The sequence below is a fragment of the Heloderma suspectum genome, chromosome 4, assembly GCF_057233095.1.
Source record: "Heloderma suspectum isolate Gila_16-S chromosome 4, 16-S_ref, whole genome shotgun sequence".
Classification (NCBI taxonomy): domain Eukaryota; kingdom Metazoa; phylum Chordata; class Lepidosauria; order Squamata; family Helodermatidae; genus Heloderma; species Heloderma suspectum.
The window spans coordinates 240,925,472-240,944,855 of NC_139461.1; the positions used below are offsets into that span (position 1 = coordinate 240,925,472).

The window sequence follows — 19,384 nt, forward strand, 5'->3', positions numbered from 1 at the left end:
GAAGATGGAGCTCAAGAGGAAGTGGGAGGGAAGGCAGAAATGAGGTAATGACCTCTCCTTTTGCTAGAGGAATAACCACATGACGTTCTTGGACTTGTATGAGCAGTTCCCACGGTAAGCAGCAAGTCTGACAAGCGGTGCAAATCACCACAGGGTTTGCATGTTATCAGGTAATACTGACAGAGGAAGCACAAGCAAAATGCATTTCCGTTGTGTGTTTCCAAGCTAATGTGGGGGAAGGGGGAACTGGCACATCTTCTTAGCATGGAGAAGCCTGTGCATCTGACATGGGGACAGCTCATGCGTTTCACTCTGGAAGAGATAACCAAACCTTTCCCTTGACAGGATTTACCCCCAAAAGGCAGAAAATGGAAGTATAAGAAATGTGTTCTTTGTCATAACATGAGAAGTCACTCTGAATTTGTTCTGCCTGTGGGGTATGATGCCGCTACCCAACTTCTCTTTTTTGTACAACTCTGGATACCTGCAAAAAGTAAAGAAAACTCTTTTGGTTCATAAGGAAAATGGGAAATTCTAAAGAAAGGCTAAGTATGTATAAAAGAAAGGTAGTGGTTTTTATTGATTTAAAGAACTGATAGTGTTTTGTCCTGTATGGAGAATGTGTAGTGTAGCTGCCACATTTTGAAACAAGCTGTTCCAAGAAACTTTCAAGATAACTAGTCAGACAATTACTGTTATTACTCTGTTAGCTGTTTTGGAATTGTTTCTTAGTCAGATTTCAGGATCTTTCTCATAAAGACTGTATGATTGCAGTTCATGGCATGTTGAAAGGATGGACAATTTCCATGTTTCACTTCTTTCTGTCATAGGCTTTGGGGATCACTTAGGATATTCATTTTAAAAGGTTTTTATCTGCCAAGCCTGTTTCCATTTTTTATGCTGTTTTGTTTCTTTTATTGGATTGTTTTATTTTTAATGGTTGAAAGCCGTCTTAAGTCATACAAGTTCATTGGAAGGGTGGGGTATAAGTTTACTAAATAAATAAATATATATGTTCGTATCATGAACAAGGTAATGCATCACCTAGCTGTGACACAAGGGCTAGCTAAGGAGATACATTTTATATTGCCTCTTCATGTCATGTGGAAGGCAATCCTCTGTTGGCCTATCCAATGTCTAAATATAGACTTGTTTGGTTTTATTAACCCATTGAACCTGTTTGTCTACCTGGTATTTGCAAGTGATTCTCCACTTTCATGCATTGATTTTCCTCCCTTTATTTTATTATTTCATATACATACACGCCAAAATATTTTTTAGTTAAAATTTAAAGAGTGATAGGATTATTTTAAACAAGAGAAGAAACCAGGTATTATATGGATGTACTTTTTCTTGGAATTTCATGGCAGTGTACATCTGTGAGTTATGCTTTAATGCAGGGGTGCTAACCTCAGGCTCACAGGCCAAAACTGGCCCACATGGGGTCCCAGTCCGGCCCTCTGGATTTCCCGAGATAGCCATGCCCCTTTCCTCCAACTGCTGATAAAATGATAGTTTATCATTTTTTCTGCATTTCCCCCTTCTAAAAGGTAAAAATGCCTTTCCAAAGGCTCAGTTACTGCCAGTTAGAGCTTTAAAATAAAATACACTGGTACTTTGGGTATTTTGGCCCTGCCTCATTTTGCCTTAGCCTTGCCCACCACTGGAATGCGCTCTCGAGAGCTTCTCCAAAATTGAATTTGACCCTTGGGCTGAAAGATTTTTGACACCCCTGCTTTAATGTTTAGAGGTCAGGTAACTTCGAACTGAGATAAGTAAATGCAGACTCTTGAATCCCCAAGAAATGTTTGTTTAGAAATATGAAAAATGGTATTTGGCGTAGAAAATTGAAAAAGTATGAAAAATGCTTTCTGTATGCTATTATTTGGCCAAGCAGCTGGCATATGGCAGCCTTCCCCAACCTCGTGCTCTCCAGATGTGTTGAACTGAAGCTTCCATCAGTCCCAGCCAGCATGGCCATTCTGGCTAGGAATAATAGGCATTTAAGTCCAACACATCTGGAGGGCACTAGGTTGAGGGGGTCTGGTGTATGAGATTAGGGCACAGGTTTTGCCATTCAATGTCACTAGGGCTGTGGGGGAGGGGAATCAGAGCTCCATCTGGAAGAAAAATCCCATCTTCTTTCCCAGGAAAGACCAACAGAAAATCACACATATCACATCACATCATGTCTAATACACACTCTTTCCTGCCATGCAAGGCCCAGACAAATAGGTGGGAAGCTGTTTGAAGTGGAAATAAGACTTCCGCTTTGTCTTAGATCGTTTGCATCCCCCACCCCCCAGCTATCATCTGGACTACACACTACTGTGGGTCGCATGGAACAGCGGCAAATCCTGGGTTATGCCACCACCATTCTGAATATGCAACCTCCAAAGAGCCTGATCTGAGGTTTCTCCATGATGTCCGAACCTGGATTAATTGTGGGTTAAACCCAAAGTTAACCTACAATTTCTTGGACTATGTGCCAAGTTCCTTCCTTTTCCCTCGCTTTATGCTAGACAGGTGACCAATGGAAGATTGGAGGTTAAACAAGATTGGTTTGTTCTTTGGCTTTCCTAATCAATATGAATTATTATGGAATCCAAGATTCCCAGACAGGAACCTTGGATTAGATTTCATCATATGAATGGAAAAGACTCTAGGAAACAGGAAAACAGATTAAGCATTTAATCTGTAGATATGGTGTGAATTTCAAGTGGAGAGCCTGTATATTTGTAACACTGCCGTTACATGCAGTTCATAAATTTGTCGTTTACTGCTTAGTTAAATTTGGGAGGAGGAGCAATGTGTTTACCCTCCCTCTGTGATACAACTGAATGGAGCATTTAAAAGCACTACAAAGGAGCCGTCTCATTTTTCTAACCGCAGCCCTTGGTTTCCTGAGTAACATAGTGTCTACTTCTGCATGCTGTACTATTTTTTTCCTGTTTCATAGTTACAAACTTCCTGCCCACCCACCCACCCACCCACAATTTCATCTCTTAAAAAACCCTGCTAGGTGCTGGAAACTTCTCTCACAGTGTAATTTAAGCCCCATTCAGTTTAACAGTCTGAAGTTTTTTCTAGTTTTCAGAAGACAAAGTGTACACACACACACACACACACGTAAACTTTAATATTTTACTAACCTAAGTGGTTGAGCTATTTACAGCATAAACTCTGCAGACATGTGGTAAAGGGTTTGTTGTATTGCAAAGAAACCTTCTTACCTTTCACACAGAAGGATGACAAAAGAGTTGACTGATGTTGTAATTGTGGGCACTGAAGTTCCTCTTTAAGTGCTTTGCATGTCTTCAGCATGCATTGCATAGAGCAGCCTTCCCTAACCTGGTACCCTCCAGATGTTTTGAACTACTACTCACCATTGGCCATGCTGGCTGGCAGAGATGGGAGATGAAGCCCAAAACATCTGGATGGCAACAAGCTGGTATAGAGGTTTTCATTGGCATCAGTAAGCCTTTCTTACCTAGAGTGGTGACTTGTTAGGACTTAGGATCAAACGACATACTGGCATCCTCTTCTTCCTCCTCCTCCTGTACACTGAGCTGTGAGGCATGGGGTTGCTGAGTTGATCAGAGAAGCATGTGGTGGTTCAGGAGTTTGACTTGTATCATGCCTGTATTTTTCTCCCCATGGAGTAAACAGAAACTGTGGGGTGGGCAATTTGGATCAGGGAAACAGTGCAGGAAGAAAAACATTAAATATATTGACCTCCACGCCACTTCCCTCACCAAATTAGCAACCCCACCTCCCCATGGCTGCATTTAAAAACAAAACACTGAGAGATCCAGGGCTGGCCCTACCATTAGGTGGTTGCTTCAGGCAGCAGATGCTGGGAGGCGGCAGCAAAGTGTTGGAGGAGAGAGCTGTATGTCAAGCAGCCAGCCCTGTGCCCCCTAAACCAGCCTGCCGCCTTCAGGTGCAGTGGAGGGGCTGTCCCATTGCCAGTGCTGAAGAAAGATTCAGCAGTCAGTCCAGTTGGCTTTTGCACATGGTGTGAGAGATGGCACCATTTTGTTCTTTGTATCAGCAGCAACATGTCTTGGGCTGGCTCTGGAGAAATCAGTCATGGGCCTCTAGGCTTAACATGTAGTGTAGCCCTTAGTCTTGTTATTTAATCCAAGTGGCTAATTCCTCATTTTGCTACCTTTTTCATGCTTGACCCTCTATATTTCCCAGTAACTAGTGTATGGAGGTTAATAGGCTGAGCTGTAAGTCAGGAAGTTCCAAGTTTAGCTCTTGCCTCTGTCATGAACTCACTAGGTCACTTTAGACAAGTCACTATCTCTCAGCCTCAGCTGCCCCCCACCCTTCTGCAATATACAAATAGTAGTATTGACTTACCTACCTTATACAGGGTTGTTGTAGAGAGTACTGAGATAGTGCACATGAAGGAATTTGAACATTCTAAAATGCTACATAAATGCTGTGTATTATTACCATTGTTAGTAAGGAATTGAAGCTCTACTGATGTCAACCTTTACTGAGTGAGTGTCAAACTACATGGCACTTTTGGGAGCAAAAAGCATCCAGAAGCAATTTTCAGCGGAAAACCAGTGCAAGGCCCCAGTCTAACTTGGCAGCTCCTTGTAGACGGGGGGGACGACGGGACGACAACTGCTTTATCTCCAGAACAAAAAGCAGTCAAGTTAAGCACCCATTTAAATATGTTACTGACATCATCACAGATGATGGGTATGAACCTACCCGTGTACTACAATCATCATCTTGGTCCCTCCTTCAACTGCCTCCTCCAATGTCTAATGCTAGTAGTATACCTGTATGGAATACTAGGAAAAAAGAACGTATTCTTTCGTGCTGGCCAAAGCATAGCAGGAGCCCCGGCACAATGAGGCATGTAACGAACTAAGCTCAGGATTGTTAGATTTCAGTTTCTGATCTGTGTAGTAAAGCTTTTGTGTGCTCCTGCTTTCCACATTTCAGTCCAGGCTAGGAGATGGAAGGCCGCTGTTTCTGTTGTTGCATTTTTTAAATTTTATTTCATTTTTTTTTAGGTTTTGTAATGTTTTCAGTTTGTTTTGTTTTCTAAACATTCACAATAAAAGCCTAATTAAAAATGTCTAAGCTTGAGTATGTCTTGAGTTGAAATGCAACTGTTTCCCTGAACAAGGTCTGTGTATCTGGGAACAAGTAGGCATAAACAAAGGAGTGATGGATATGTCACATTTCCCTCCCTCTCCCAGGTGCCAGCCAAAACCGGAGGCAAGGGTTGTTGGGCCTTGCCTTGCAGATCCATGTCTCTGATCTTCCAAAGATGCATGAGTTGTTGGTGCTTATCTGTTACCTCCTTCTTTCTCTTCCAGACATCTTTCTTGCCCTGGAGTTACCAGGAGGATGAGCCAACAGGATGAGGAGCAACCCAATCTGTCCCATTCCCTCTTTGATGACTTTCTCCATGCCAAGCAGTGCAAAGAGGTGCTGGACAGTTTCGAAGGGCTGTGCAGACATCTGGGCTTGGAGCACAGTGGCCAACTCCAGTTCTATCACAAACTCAAATCTTATCTCAACTACTGGAGTGCCAAGGCTTTGTGGACCAAGCTGGACAAGAAGGCTGGACATAGAGACTATGATCAGGGGAGACCATGTGCCAGTACCAAGGTAAGGAAGGAGAGCTGATTGCTATGTTACAACCAGAGAATGGCTACTTGATAGGACACCACGTGAGATCATGATCATTGGATGACTGTGGTTGGTTTTGTGGTGTTCTGTGGTTGCCATTGCTCCACTCCTAGTTACTGGCTTGCTCTGTTGCTATGGAGTGAAGTCATTAGTATTTCCTTTCCCTGCATGCATTGCAGTAGTGTTTTATCACTACTTCCTGTTTCTTTTTTTTTTACAGAAAAGTCATGGACAGAAACCCTGTAAAATGGGGAAAATACCTGAGTGTCCCCTCAATGTCACGTTTGCACCTTAAGATCAAGATATTTATGGGCGCGCGTGTGTGTATGTGTGTGTGCGCGCGTGCACGTATACACACACACACACACACACACGTACGCGCATACTCCCTCACCACCCAACCCATCTTCACCTAACACATGAACAAACATGACTTCAGAGATATCACAATACATTCTTAGCAATATCTCATGAAATATCTCATGAAAATTGCAAGTACTGTGTAATCTTTCAAAACACATAAGCAACACTTAGAATTGTGAAATATGAAAAAGCAAGGAAAACAAGCCATTTCTTAAAAGACCCTAGGCATGAAACCCTGTCGCTCAGGTGAATGTCTTCCCCACTCAACATCACCAGCTACAGGTTACAAATACATGTGACCATCCAGTCATGTGGAGAATGTGGAGAACCCTTACCAGCTGGTAAAGTCCTCAACCATTACTACACATACATATATGTGGCAGAAAAATATTGTATCATATTTGTGGCAGCATAGGTGGGCTAACTATCCATGTGGCAGAAAAGCTTACCACATGGTAAGCTGGTTATCTGTATTGACTCCTAGATGTCTTCCCTTGAGAGTTAGCTTATATTTCAAGAAGAGTTGCATTTTCCTAGCACTTAAGCCACGCTATGTTGTTGCTGGGAAAACACAATTCTTTGTTCAGCTTGCGGTGCGGCTGAAATGTTGAAATGTTGTCTGGACCATGGTGCTGTGAGCACCATCACTGATGATGAGTGACATCTGTCTCTGTTTCACCTTGTAACCCTAATGCTCAGCTCAGGAACAGCTCCAGTTTTGAGGGGACCCTGGGCAAAGTGCACACTGGCTGGCCCTCTCCTCCATCAGTGGGCCTTAGCGGGTTTACCTGGTAGCACTGGGCAGCAGCAGCAGTGCTCCAAGCATTGCCAGGCATCTAGGTCCAGTCACTATTTTTATTTCTCATAATATTCTGGACCAATGCTATATCATGGAGAAATAAAATGGCGACTAGACATAGCTAGGAGCACTGGGCTTGGATCCCTTTTTCTAAAAGGGGATCCATGGAAGGCATTAGTAGTGGGCCCTTCCTGGATCCTGGCAGTGCCCAAGGATGCCCACTGCTGCCCCTTCTGCAGCTTCAGCCTGCAGAAAAGCTGAAAAATCAGCTTTTACATCTGGGAGCTAAAATTGAGTAGGCTCAACACCAAGTGTGGAGAAAAGCTCATTGTCAGTTTCTTCCTTAAGAGTCAGTCTTTGGATTCTGCCTAGAATCCAGAGACTGCCTTCCTCAACCTGGAGCTGTTCAGATGTGTCTGACTACAACTCCCATCACCCCCAGCCAACATGGCCAGGGGTGCATGTGGCAGGGGCTGTTATAGGGGGAGACACAACTGAGGGAGGGATAGAAAGGAGAGAGAAGTGCTATCCAAATATCTCCACCTACCTTCCAGCAAGGCTATATGCCCTCTAGCCACTTGCAAAGGTTATCTCCCTCCATCCACCATGTGTGGAGAAAATATAATGCTTTTGACCTTGGACCAGCAGGGGTTTATGACACAGAGGATAGAATGCATGCGGCTGTGCTTTGAACCGATGGTCAAGATAAGCCTTAAATGGATGCATGTGACCGTGGGAGCAGAACTCAGAAGCACGTAGCAGATTTTGGAATGCTCTGCAAAAACAATGTCTGGATCTGCAGTGACTTGTTCAGTGTAATGTCAAGGTGGGCAGCAGCAGGGCCTTGGGGTGCCCCAACTGCCTGGTGGTTTGAAGTGTCAACATCTGGTGCAAAAAAATCTTAGTGGGTGTTTAAGAGCTTCCTGTATGGCTGGATCTGTAACAATGCTTTATTTAAGCTCTAACTCTCCACTCATGTGGGTGAATGGCTGCTTTGCCAGGAGAGAATGCTGAAGCAGACAAGTCATTCTGCATGGGCCAGCCATACTTGTGTTCCTAGCTCTGACAGTTTTTTTTTTAAAAAAAGAAGATGTGTGCATTACAGTGGTGGAGAGGAGAAGCCAACAGCCTTCAAAAACTATATTTAGAAGAGAAAAAAAAGAGGGGAGAGGGCATCTTGTTAAATAATTTTAAAAGCATACAGAAGAGGAGAAGCAGCATGGAGAGAAACTGTGTCATTCATTAGTGAAGATGTCACAAGCCCTATTGAGTAGAAACTAGTGGCATTCATTCTGCCACATTACATGGGGCACTCGCAGACGTGGTTTACATGTAACATGAATTAATGGGCTCTTTAATTCATACATTGGTGGGATCATGAGCAAGGCAGCAGGCACACTGCCTCCCGTGTGCTCATCGCTTCCCCTTTCAATCAGCTTTAATCAATAGGAATGCCCCGTTCCAGGTTGGTTTGATGTGACATTCAAACTTGGAACTCTGGATTGTTGTAGGGTTAAACAACCCAGAGTTTAAGCCCAGCAACAAACCATGGGTGATAGTTGGGTTAAACTCTGGGTTGTTCAGACCTAAACAACCCAGAGTTCTGGGTTTGGACGTCACATCAAACAACCCAAGAATGGGGCATTCCTGAGTTGTTGATTAAAGCTGATTCAAAACAGAAGCAGCAAGTGCATGGGAGTTAGCACGCTTGTTTCTTCACTCACAGCCCTGACAACGCATTATTTAAACAACCCATGGGTTGTCGTTACTTGCAAACCGGGCCACAGTCTTAATAGGCATGGTTAACTGGCAGGGGAATTACATTCTCCCCGAGCCTAAACAAGATAATTGCATTTATACTTTTGGGAAAATGAGATTTCCCCTTAATAGAGGTGCTACCCTGAAGAAAGATATCTGGATCTCCTACAGCAGGGTTGGGCAACTTGCAGGCCAAAACATCTGGAGGGCTACAACTCCCATCAGCCCTAGCCAGCATAGCCAGTGGCGAGGGATGATGGGAGTTGCAGGCCAAAACATTAGCGGGTTACAAGTTGCCCATCCCTGCCCTACAGCAACTGAGTATTAACTACAATGATCACAAACACAAACAAATTATCAGTTGTTATAATGAGTGCACTCCTTAATATGTCCTTGTTTCCAGCAAAGAGAAAAAAGTGTTCAAGTGCAGAGAGTCTCTTGGGTCCTCTTTTGTCCCTGAAAAGACATTTTGTGGCTGTCATTTTGATGTCATGCCTCTCGGCCCTGGTTAGGCTCACACTTGCCTCCAGTGGTGTCAACTGTGTGCTTGCTCGCCTGCACCAGGGTCTACAGTTGTGGCAACTCCTCAGTGTAAGCACTGATCACCCAATGACAACTTTATTTCAGTGCCTGATAATTGGGGCAGGCCCCTGTGGACTCCGCACAGCAATTGAGCTTGCCTTCCTTGGAGCTCATGTGGTGGTGGTGGAGAAGAGAGATGTCTTTTCCCGGAACAACGTGCTGCACCTTTGGCCTTTCACCATCCAGGACCTCCGGGTATTGGGAGCCAAGAAATTCTATGGCCGCTTCTGCACAGGCTCCTTGGATCATATCAGTAAGTATGAGATTGACAAGGGTTGGGATAGTGCCTGCAGTACCATAGATATGATGATAATAGAGGCCCAGCAATACCAGCTCAAGAGAGTTAGTGGTGGTGGTGGTGAGGATACGTTTTAAGGACAAGCAACCCTTCATCTAGGGAACATTTACTGCAAAATGTAGCATTACTGCTGTCCAAAACAGAGTTCACAAGAATGTGTATGTCTCACAAGGCATGGGCAGCATCAAAGGTACCACATGGGTGCCAAAACTAGGGGGAAACTGCCCATCATTGTGGGTACCAATTCAGGAAGAATGACAACTGATAAATGTTACAAATATATAAATTTATATGAAGGGAGATGGGGCCAGTGGAATTAGTTGCTTGTCAACCATCATTCCTAACTTTCAGTGTTGAGGGCAGCTTTGCTCTGACTTGAACCCTGCTGACTTATTGGGGTTTAGTCTGTTGCTCATTGTTGCTTTTAGCCTTCCTGTGTTTTCTTGCCAGACTATGCTCCATGCTGCAGTATTCAGTGACTCTTTAGGGCTCAGTGTCCTCCTTGCTAAAGCTGGGGGAGCCCATCAGTCTCCATCATCATGACTTTTACAGGGAGATCAAGAAACAGCCTTCTTGAAGTAGGAAAGGATATGGCTGGAGCTGCATTTAAAGACAAAGATTGCTAGAGAGGCTCTCTGAAATGGGAACAAATGGCTGTTTTTTTTAACGGACCTACTCTGGTTCTGCCTTCCCTCTCTGTCTGCAGGTATCCGTCAGCTGCAGCTGATTCTGTTGAAAGTTGCCTTGCTCCTAGGTGTTCAGATTCACATTAATGTGCAGTTTAAGGGACTCATTCCACCAGCAGCAAATTCCAGAGGACAGGGTAAGAATGTCAAGAGTCCAGCCCTGCTGAGTTTCTAAAGGCAATGCATCTTATCCAGGCCCCTCCATCACCACCTGTACGTGCAGCCATGAGATGTTAATGCGGTTTCCTTTTTAAACAAAAGTAAGGGGGGAAATGTGCTGCTCTCTAGGGCACAGGGACCCCTGTTATCTATGCTGTGAACTGGCTTTTCTCCATAAGTAATGGATTTTGCTGCTGTCTCGTTGGGAGGTGGTTTATTTTGCTGCAACTTGAGCCTAAAGTGCTAATACAGTTGAAACAGTTGTAAGTAGAGAGACCATATTGTTTGGGCCCCAAAATACTCCATTAAAAATTTCATTTGGCCCCGATGGGGCAAAATAAACTCCCAGATGTCATGGTGAGAAAGTCTTTCATGGAAGAATGTATTTTCTTGCCTGTTGCCCAAATGTTCAGTTTTTCCTGACTTTGCCATAGAAACCAAACCAGAAAGAAACCAGGACCCATTCCCCTTCTCCCTTAAAGTTTCTGGCCTCTCTTGTCACTCACAACTGATGGCTCTGTAGTTTAGGTTTGTCGGACAGTTATAATTGTATGATTTATGGTTGCGGGTCCCTCCACAAAATTTTGCAAGCAAAATCCCATCTCCAAAGTTCTTTATGCAAGCAAATTCCATTCTTGGATTTCTGATCAGCGCACTATGGTATCTTCAGCAAGTGCTAAGATAGGTTTGGGCTGATGCTTGCCTTCCAGCCAGTGAGCCCTAGCCACCAAAAGTGGTCTCTGCTTCCTTTATAAACATGCATATCTGAAGAAAGGGGGTGGATTTTGCAGTCTTCACATCTTGACTCCATCCTTTTATTGCAGTTGGTGGCTGGAGAGCTGCACTGCATCCTGGCTCCTCTCCTTTGAGCCAGTATGAATTTGATGTCCTCATCTCTGCAGGAGGTGGCAGGTTTGTGCCAGAAGGTAAGCAATCAAAAGGCCTGCAGTTAAGGCATCCTCCTTCCAAGATGCTTGAGGATTGTGGGAGAATTTTCTTAGCAGGGAGATGTGGCAGGGTTTGTTTACTCATGTTTTTTCAGTACAATGTAAGACAGCTCCCGGCTTCTTCCCAACAGCTCCTCAGGGCTACAATAACTTCTCTCCTCAACATTGGCATTGGAGAAGCAAGTGCTACAGCTGAGAGAGGGAACCTGCATCTCTGGCTTGTGATGAGCAGGTGGACCCCTTTTTTTGGGCTTTGCACTTCTACAAGCCAGAGGGTGAATCTACTTGCTTCTTGGGATTAGACATGACAAGTCAGTGTAGATGCAGTGTGGTTTAGGGATTTAGTGTCTAAACAAGACTTGTTCACAAAGGGAAAAATTAGTTTGCAGTGTTGCAGATTCTTGATTGCAGACATCACCTAAAAACCTCCGAGAAACACTTCTTTCTACTCTTTCTGGTTGTGGGAAAAAATTGTATTAATAATTACACTGGATTGTAAAAGCTGAATAAGTGGAGAGGATTGGTTGAAACTGCCTATGTGTTTAAGTGAGTGTGCTGGGTTTTTTTTAAAATGTAAGTTGCTTAGAGTGTTGTAAACCAATAAGCCATTAATAAATGTAATGCAGCAGCAGCAGCATTATTGGACCATGATTTTGACAGAGAAGACTTTGGGTCTGCTTTTCAGTGTATCATCTCTGTGTCTTCTTATAACCCCCAACACCAAATAAAGGAGACCCTATTAATTCTTAGGTGGGCTTGAGGTATGATAGCAACAGCACTTGCCCAGCTTGGGCTTGCTCCACCCTCTTGCTTTATAGCCTACTGCAGAAACACCAGCCATTGATCTCCATAGCTTGGGTCATAAAAAATTTGAAAGGCCTTGGGGCAGGAGAGGAGATGAAAAGGAAGGGGGAGAGGAAACATTCTCTGTAGACACTGTGGCACCTGCAAGCTGGCTCTGGTTACATAATTTACTGGTGCTTGTCCAGGCCATTTTCACAGCAGGCTGGTGACAACGGCAGTTCCCTATCCCTCCCTTTTCATTCCATTTCCCACATCCTGGTAGGATTGTTGTAGTGTTTTTTTTCCCAGGTCTTCCCTACAGTTCCCCAAATATGAGACATGATTCGGCCTTTTTGTAATGCCACCAGCCCCACTCTGTTGTAGACAAACTGTAAGAAGCAAGGGTGACGGTTTTCCTATCATGATGCTAAGCTTTCTCCTAAAGTTCCATCCTAACTACATAATTTCCCACACTGTGTCCTGTTGACAGTTGGTAACTGCCATCTTCTTCTTCTTTAATAGATTTTACCCCACCTTTTAAGGCTTTATACCCATGCAAGGCAGGTCACATATACAGGGTGGCCCAAAAGTAGGTATACAGTTGTTTAGAATGTTGATGGGAGGGGGAGAGAATTTTCAGTCTTCTAGTCCTGCTTTAGAATCCACTTTCTTTGTTCTTGACTCAAGTTCGCTGCCATCATTCACAATATCAGTAAAAAAAATAACTAAGAAACTAAACAACTGTATACCTACTTAAGGGCCTCACTCCCCTCACTCTCTACACTTAACTGATTTAACTGTCACTCCCTGTCACTCACTCTTCTCAACTGTCATTCTGACTCCACCCACACATCTCCTACTCACACATTCTCTTCCCCTCCCATCAACATTCTAAACAACTGTATACCTACTTTTGGGCCACTCTGTACAATAATAAAGTACAATAAAATTCCAAATTACTATAATAGCATAAAACATCAGCATTAACATTAAAAATAATAGCAGTAGATAAATATTTGCTGAAACAGAGCTCCATCAGATTATCCAAATGCAGACTGGAATAAGAATCTCTTTAAGGATCTCCTAAAACTCAACAAAGAAGGGGGGCATACATGTCTCCCTGGGGAGGGTATTCAGAGGTGCAGGGCCACCACAGAACAGATCCTGTTCCTCCACAAAAAATGTCCTGTTTGAGAGATACTGAAATTTAGAGGAGCTGTGAGCAGGGGCTTGGGGTTGGCTCCTGCGCTGCTGAAGATACAGTGACACTTCTGGGATTAATCATATTGTAGATGACAGAACTGGCCCCATTTTGGGTATAACCCGACCAGAATTTTTTCCACATGGCCTAAGTTCTTCTCCTATCTCTCACCCTGGCCCTTTCCTGCACTGCCAGCCCTCCCCTTTCCTTCAGGACTGATGGGAGATGTTCCTGTTTGTTTGTCCCCAGGTTTTAAGCGGAAGGAGACGCGTGGGAAATTGGCCATTGGCATCACCACCAACTTCATTAATCACCACAGCAGGGCCGAGGTGGAGGTGGCCGAGATCAGTGGAGTAGCTCGCATCTACAACCAGAAGTTCTTCCAAAACCTCTATAACAAAACAGGTCTGGGCCAAATACTCCCCACCCCTGCAATTAATGATGACCTTTTCTTGTGCCTTCAAGCCTGTGTAATTGCATGGTTTATAATGAGAGAACACAGGGAAGCCCGGTCAACAAATGAAGCTGAACCCCGATAAGACCGAGACCCTATGCGTTGGCAGTTCCCAGGTCTGGGAATTGGGCTGTTTGCCTGTTCTGGAGGGGGTTGCACTCCCTCTGAAGGAGCAGGTAGGTAGTTTGGGGATGCTCCTGGATCCATCTGTGTCACTGGAGGCCCAGGTGACCTTGATGGCTTGGAGTGCCCATTACCAACTTGAGAACATAAGCACCAACAACTTTAGTTGGTATGCCAACTACGCCCATTCCTGAATAGGGATAGCCTAGCCATGGTGATACATGCACTAGTAACCTCACAGTTGGACTACTGTAATGCTTGCTATGTGGGGCTGCCTTTTTGCCTGGTTCAGAAGCTGTAGCTAGTGCAGAATGCAGCAGCTAGGGTGCTCGCTGTACACCCAGCTATGCATATGTAACATCTGTGTTAAAAGAACTGCACCGGCTGCCTATTAGCTACTGAGCCATGTTCATGGTTATGTTATTGTCTTTGAAAGCCCTAAAAAACTTGGGACCAGGATATCTAGCAGACCACCTTTCTTTATATATACCCAGCCAGCCTTTAAGATTGTCAGAGGAGCCCTTGCTGGTCATTCCAAAATTAACAGAATGTTGCCAGGTAATCAAGTGTAGTATTTATAGTAACAAATACTAGTAACAAAAAAAGTAGTATTTCTAGTGTAGTAATGGTGGACCTTCTCGGTAATTGCACCCATCCTTTGGAAAAGCCTTCCCCATGTTTGGGAGGCAGAAAATGTGGCATGTTTCAAACACCTCCTGAAAACATGCTTGTTCACCCAGGCTTTCCCCGGCTTGTAATTAAATTAATCCTGCTGCTCCATCTTACTGCTCCTTGTATTGCTCTGTACTACTATTGTAATTAAAATGGTTTTTAATATTGTATTTTAAGTGTGATTTTAATGTTAATATGAGAACCACTTAGGGATTTTATTATATTTAGCCATATATCAGTATCACGAATAAATATAAATAAATAAACAAATAGAAAGGATCAGTCTGTCTCAATTACTGTTTTGACAGCTCTCCATATCATTTTGGATCCTTGCCATTTTTATGAATTTTTACAGAAGCAGAATAAATTATGCAAAATATATGCAATTTTGCTTATTTGGGGGTATTTTAAACAGGATAGGTTTTCTGGTCATAGAATTTGGATTGCTTTGTCAAATATATAGTGTCAACTATATACAACTTTGTAAGAACATAAGAAGAGTCCTCCTGGATCGGACTAAGTCCTATCTAATTGAGCATCTTCCCATAGTAGCTATCCAGAGGCCTCTGGGAAGTCCATGAGCCAGACATGAGGGCAATAGCCCTCTCCTGCTGTTGTTTCCTAGTAATTGGTATTCAGAGACATGCTGTCTCTGATACTGGAAGCAGCATATAGCCATTATGACTTCTAGCCACTGATAGCCTAATCCTCCGTAAATTTGTCTAATCCCCTTTTAAAGCCATCTTTTTTTAACATTCTACTTGTGTTGCAACATGTTTCAATAATACTAGGTATTGACTTGGAAAACATTGTCTACTATAAAGACGATACGCACTACTTCGTTATGACAGCCAAGAAGCAGAGCCTGCTAAAGAAGGGAGTCATCTTAAATGTACGTAAGAAGATGAAAGCTACCACATAGAAGGGGATTGAGACCCCAAACTGTCCTTTGAATTCACGTGCTTTTGAGGTGAAAGATCCTGCCAGGCTTAGAGCTGGTTTAATGCAACATCTTGGGGAGTTTGATTTGGTCCTTGCAGTTTTTTGAGAGCAGACTGCTTGTTAAATGCGCATCAGTGATTTGTGTGCCCAACTGCATGACTTGCAACCTGCATTTCACTTCATGCAGGAAAAGGTCTTCAGCCACAAAAACAGTGGTTGTGTGAATTGGTTGTGTGAATTGTCCTTTAGTAAGGGGCAACTTACACAATCAACACAATCAAAGGGTAACTCATTTGCTGAATTGTATCCCTTCAGACAGGAGGTTGAGTGTTTTGAATGTTCTCCTATGGAAAGAACCTACCCCCTTCACACAGAAAAATAGCATGTAATGGAGGAGGCCCAACTGAATTGTTTTCTCTCAACATGTTATCTTTTGATGTGCAGAAACTATTTAAGTGCGCGCGCACACACACGCACACACACACACAAGCTTGAATTACCACAGTCCAAGAAAAACTTTACCACCTGATCCTATTGTCCCTTGTCCCTAACCAATGCATTTAGGCTATCAATTGGTATAATAGCTAAAATTCCCCACAGGCCTAGTTGTCAGACACTTTGGTAGCTAGTATATTACTCATCGTAGTCCTGTGCTGTCTTCCTGCTGAAGCTTGGGTGCTAAATAGAATCAGACTGTGAAGAGTGCTTGGAATGAGAAACTGTTTTGGAGAAAGGTAGGATTGGAGATCAGGTGAGATGCACCAGTACTCTATAATGGCCTTGAAAGAGGGTCAGTGTGCTTTTACCATGGTTGTCTGGGTAGTTAGACATAAGAATTCTTCCTCTAACAAAGTTCTGATGTCTTTTCACTAGCAAACATTTTTATGACCAATTGGTTTATGACTTTAAGCCATCCATATTCCCCCCAAATCCAGGTGGGTTGCACTTACAACATCCACCCTACAAATATAATCCATACCTCTGTAACATCCCAACAAGATTAAAATGTTGATACTATGGAAAGTATCTTGGTATCCGTTCATCTCTAGGACAAGCCGGACATAGAAAGCCTGCTGTCTCCAAAGAATGTGAACCAGGAAGCTCTTCTCGCTTATGCCAAGGAAGCTGCCAACTTCTCCACCAATTACCAGCTGCCCAATTTGCAGTTCGCATTGAATCACCGCAGCCGCCCAGATGTTGACATGTTTGACTTCACCTGCATGAACCGCTCAGACAACGCAGCTCTGGTGCGTGACTGCAATGGTGCGAAGCTGCTCATCGGGTTGGTGGGGGACTGCCTGGTGGAGGTAAGTGCCTCCTTAATGAGACCAGAATAAACCTATATAGACAGGGGCCTTCTCATAGTGGAAGGGAGGTGCATCTCCAACTTCCTCGACTGAAAATTCTCACTCAGTCTTTCCATTAGAGCTGATCTGCATGTTCAGAAAAATCATATGGTACACTGTCCTGAGACTGTACCACTTCAGAATACAGGTGGGGGAAGGTTGCATTATTGAACCCTCCCCATTAAAAATCCCCTGGTAGTGAAGCCTAGGTGAAAACAATTTTCCCTGTGCAAGGGTTGTTGTTGTGTTGTTGTTTTAAAATAGGGGAGCATTCAAATATGGGATCTCTCTGCAGCACTACAGTCCCAGGAAGGCTACACCATGGGATTTTTCTGAGCCTGTGATTCAGCTCTCATTCCCGTTGATTTCTATGAGACTAACATACAGGTAATTGTATGCAAATTTGCACCCCCTGTAAATAAGGCCGCACTGATTGGAAAAGTCACTTCCCTCTTTCCACTGGGTATCAACTATACTGGCTGGGAATTATGGGAGTTGTGGTCCAACACAACTGGAAGGTGCCTAAGGGTATCCCTTGGTTGGGGACTGTATACACTGTTCTTTAATCCTGCACTTTTGTTTGTCAGACTAGCCTGAAGGCTCATCCAACAGCTGGGAAAGCTGCCTAATCCATTATGACATCCTTTTCACTCACACATTCTGCTGTGCTGTCGTTTATCTGACAAAGCTCAGCTTGCCAGCTGACACCTGGTGTGGGGCAGGGGGCCAGAGGAGCAGCATGGGTGGGCGCCTCTTAGAGCAAGCATTTTCCCCAAACAAGCCACACATAGCAGGACGGCTGTGAAATAATCAAGACTGCCTGATGCATCCCAGCATTCCAGTTTCCAACTGCATTTGTCCAGTTTCAATGTCTGTTGAGCTATGGGCCAATATCTGACAGACCCATATTGCTAACCAGCCACAAAGCTTCCCTGATTCTTTCTTTCCTTTGTTCTCCAGCCATTCTGGCCCTTAGGCACTGGTGTGGGCAGAGGGTTCCTGGCAGCTTTTGATGCTGCCTGGATGGTAAAAAGATGGGCCTCAGGGGCACCCCCTCTGAATGTGCTGGCTGAGAGGTAAGCACTCTGAGAAGGGATATTCTCTGTCAACAGTGATGATGGGGGTGACTACTACTACTACTACTGTTGTAGTCTTTCTATGTTATTTGTTCTATGTAAGGAGGAGGGATATAGATATATGGAGCTAGTACTGCCTCTTCTGTCTGGCAGCAGCTCTCCAGAGTCTCTGGCAGTTTTTTCCTTTGAAATGCAAAGTAGGTGCTCTCCCATTGCACTATGGGTAGACAGTCCAAACTGAGCAGTTCTGCTTTAAACTCACTTGTGCTTGTCTACCAGAGATGGCCTAGATTGGGGGGGGGGGCCCATAGCCCTCCAGATGTTGTTGGACTCCAACTCCAACCAGCATGGCCAGTTGTTGGGGATGATGGGAGTTGTCATCCAACAAATCTAGTGGGTCATGGGTTCCCACCTCTAACCTAGAGTCTCTGAGCTTTTGCTGCCTCCCCAAACTGGTAAAAAATAATACTTTTAGAAATCCCCCCCCATGGTATCCATAGCAGCTCCAGAGCTTTGTAGCCTCTACAGAGCACCAAAAGGGTTAAAATTACTTTGCAAACAAGCTAATTATCACTCTTGTATCCCTTGTGCCAGTGAGCTAAGGGTGGTGTACATTTTGTCATTGCAATAGCACTGTGACGTAGTTTATGCTGAGAGGCAGTGATTTACCCAAGACTACCCAGTGAATTTGATAGCTGGCTGGAGATCTGAATCCAGGTTACCCTGACCTAACTCCAGCATGCCGTCCAGTATGCCACCCCACTTTTCAAAAGAAGCCAAAATCTTACAGACCCTGACTGGCCTGGCTCAGCATAGCAGGGTATCCCTGTGCTGAAACTTTGGGAGCTTTCAGATGGACGGCTCCTGGCAGCGCAGCCAATCAAAAGAAGTTGTGCAGCTCTTCCGTCTTCCCCTCCTTACTGAACTTTCTGTGATAAAAAAGAGATGGAAGAACTAGTTGGAAAACATGGGAGGGTTAAGAGTGGAAGATGATGACATCTGGACCCCCTGTAAATGTTGTGAATTAGACAGGGTGATTGCATGATAAAAGGGTGCATCTGGAAGCACCCTCTGGCTTTCAAATACTATTGCAAGATTATTTCTGTGTGGGGGACCGGAATGCATACATGAAGAGGTTTTAACTGAAAAGGTTTTTTGGTTCAGTAATTATGACCATTGGGTGGCCACAGATGTGCACTGCAGTTGGGCCTCAAGCCATTTCCTACTGCTTAGTGTCTAAACAGTGGGCATTAATTGATGTTCTGAGAGCCAAAGTACACGTTATAGACATTCATGTGTATCTTTTCTCCAATGTTTTTATTTTTTTAAAGCAGCCTCTGGAGGCTGCGAGTTTCAGCAGAGGGAATTATGGAGGAAGTAAGGGGCTTCTTAACCCTTCCCCCTTCCAGCCATTCATCTGCTCAAAATAATCTCCCATCCAGCTGCATTTTGCCTGGGTTGGTGAAAAGTCTCATATCCTCCCACCCCCACCACAAAGTTTGAAAAGCTAGGGAGGGCGGATGGTTCTGAG

General features: G+C 44.1%; 1 protein-coding gene across 1 annotated transcript in view; it reads left to right on the plus strand.

The window, feature by feature from the left end:
* Window positions 1-19,384, plus strand: part of MICAL1 (microtubule associated monooxygenase, calponin and LIM domain containing 1) — a 60,388-nt gene that overhangs the window by 14,735 nt on the left and 26,269 nt on the right. Inside the window, exons 2-9 of the mRNA XM_084852921.1 lie at window positions 5,349-5,643; window positions 9,212-9,419; window positions 10,171-10,287; window positions 11,134-11,235; window positions 13,490-13,645; window positions 15,281-15,381; window positions 16,481-16,738; window positions 17,738-17,853. Of these exons, the coding sequence (XP_084709047.1) occupies window positions 5,380-5,643; window positions 9,212-9,419; window positions 10,171-10,287; window positions 11,134-11,235; window positions 13,490-13,645; window positions 15,281-15,381; window positions 16,481-16,738; window positions 17,738-17,853 (1,322 nt within the window). The 5' untranslated portion in view covers window positions 5,349-5,379. The remainder of the gene's footprint in view (window positions 1-5,348; window positions 5,644-9,211; window positions 9,420-10,170; window positions 10,288-11,133; window positions 11,236-13,489; window positions 13,646-15,280; window positions 15,382-16,480; window positions 16,739-17,737; window positions 17,854-19,384) is intronic.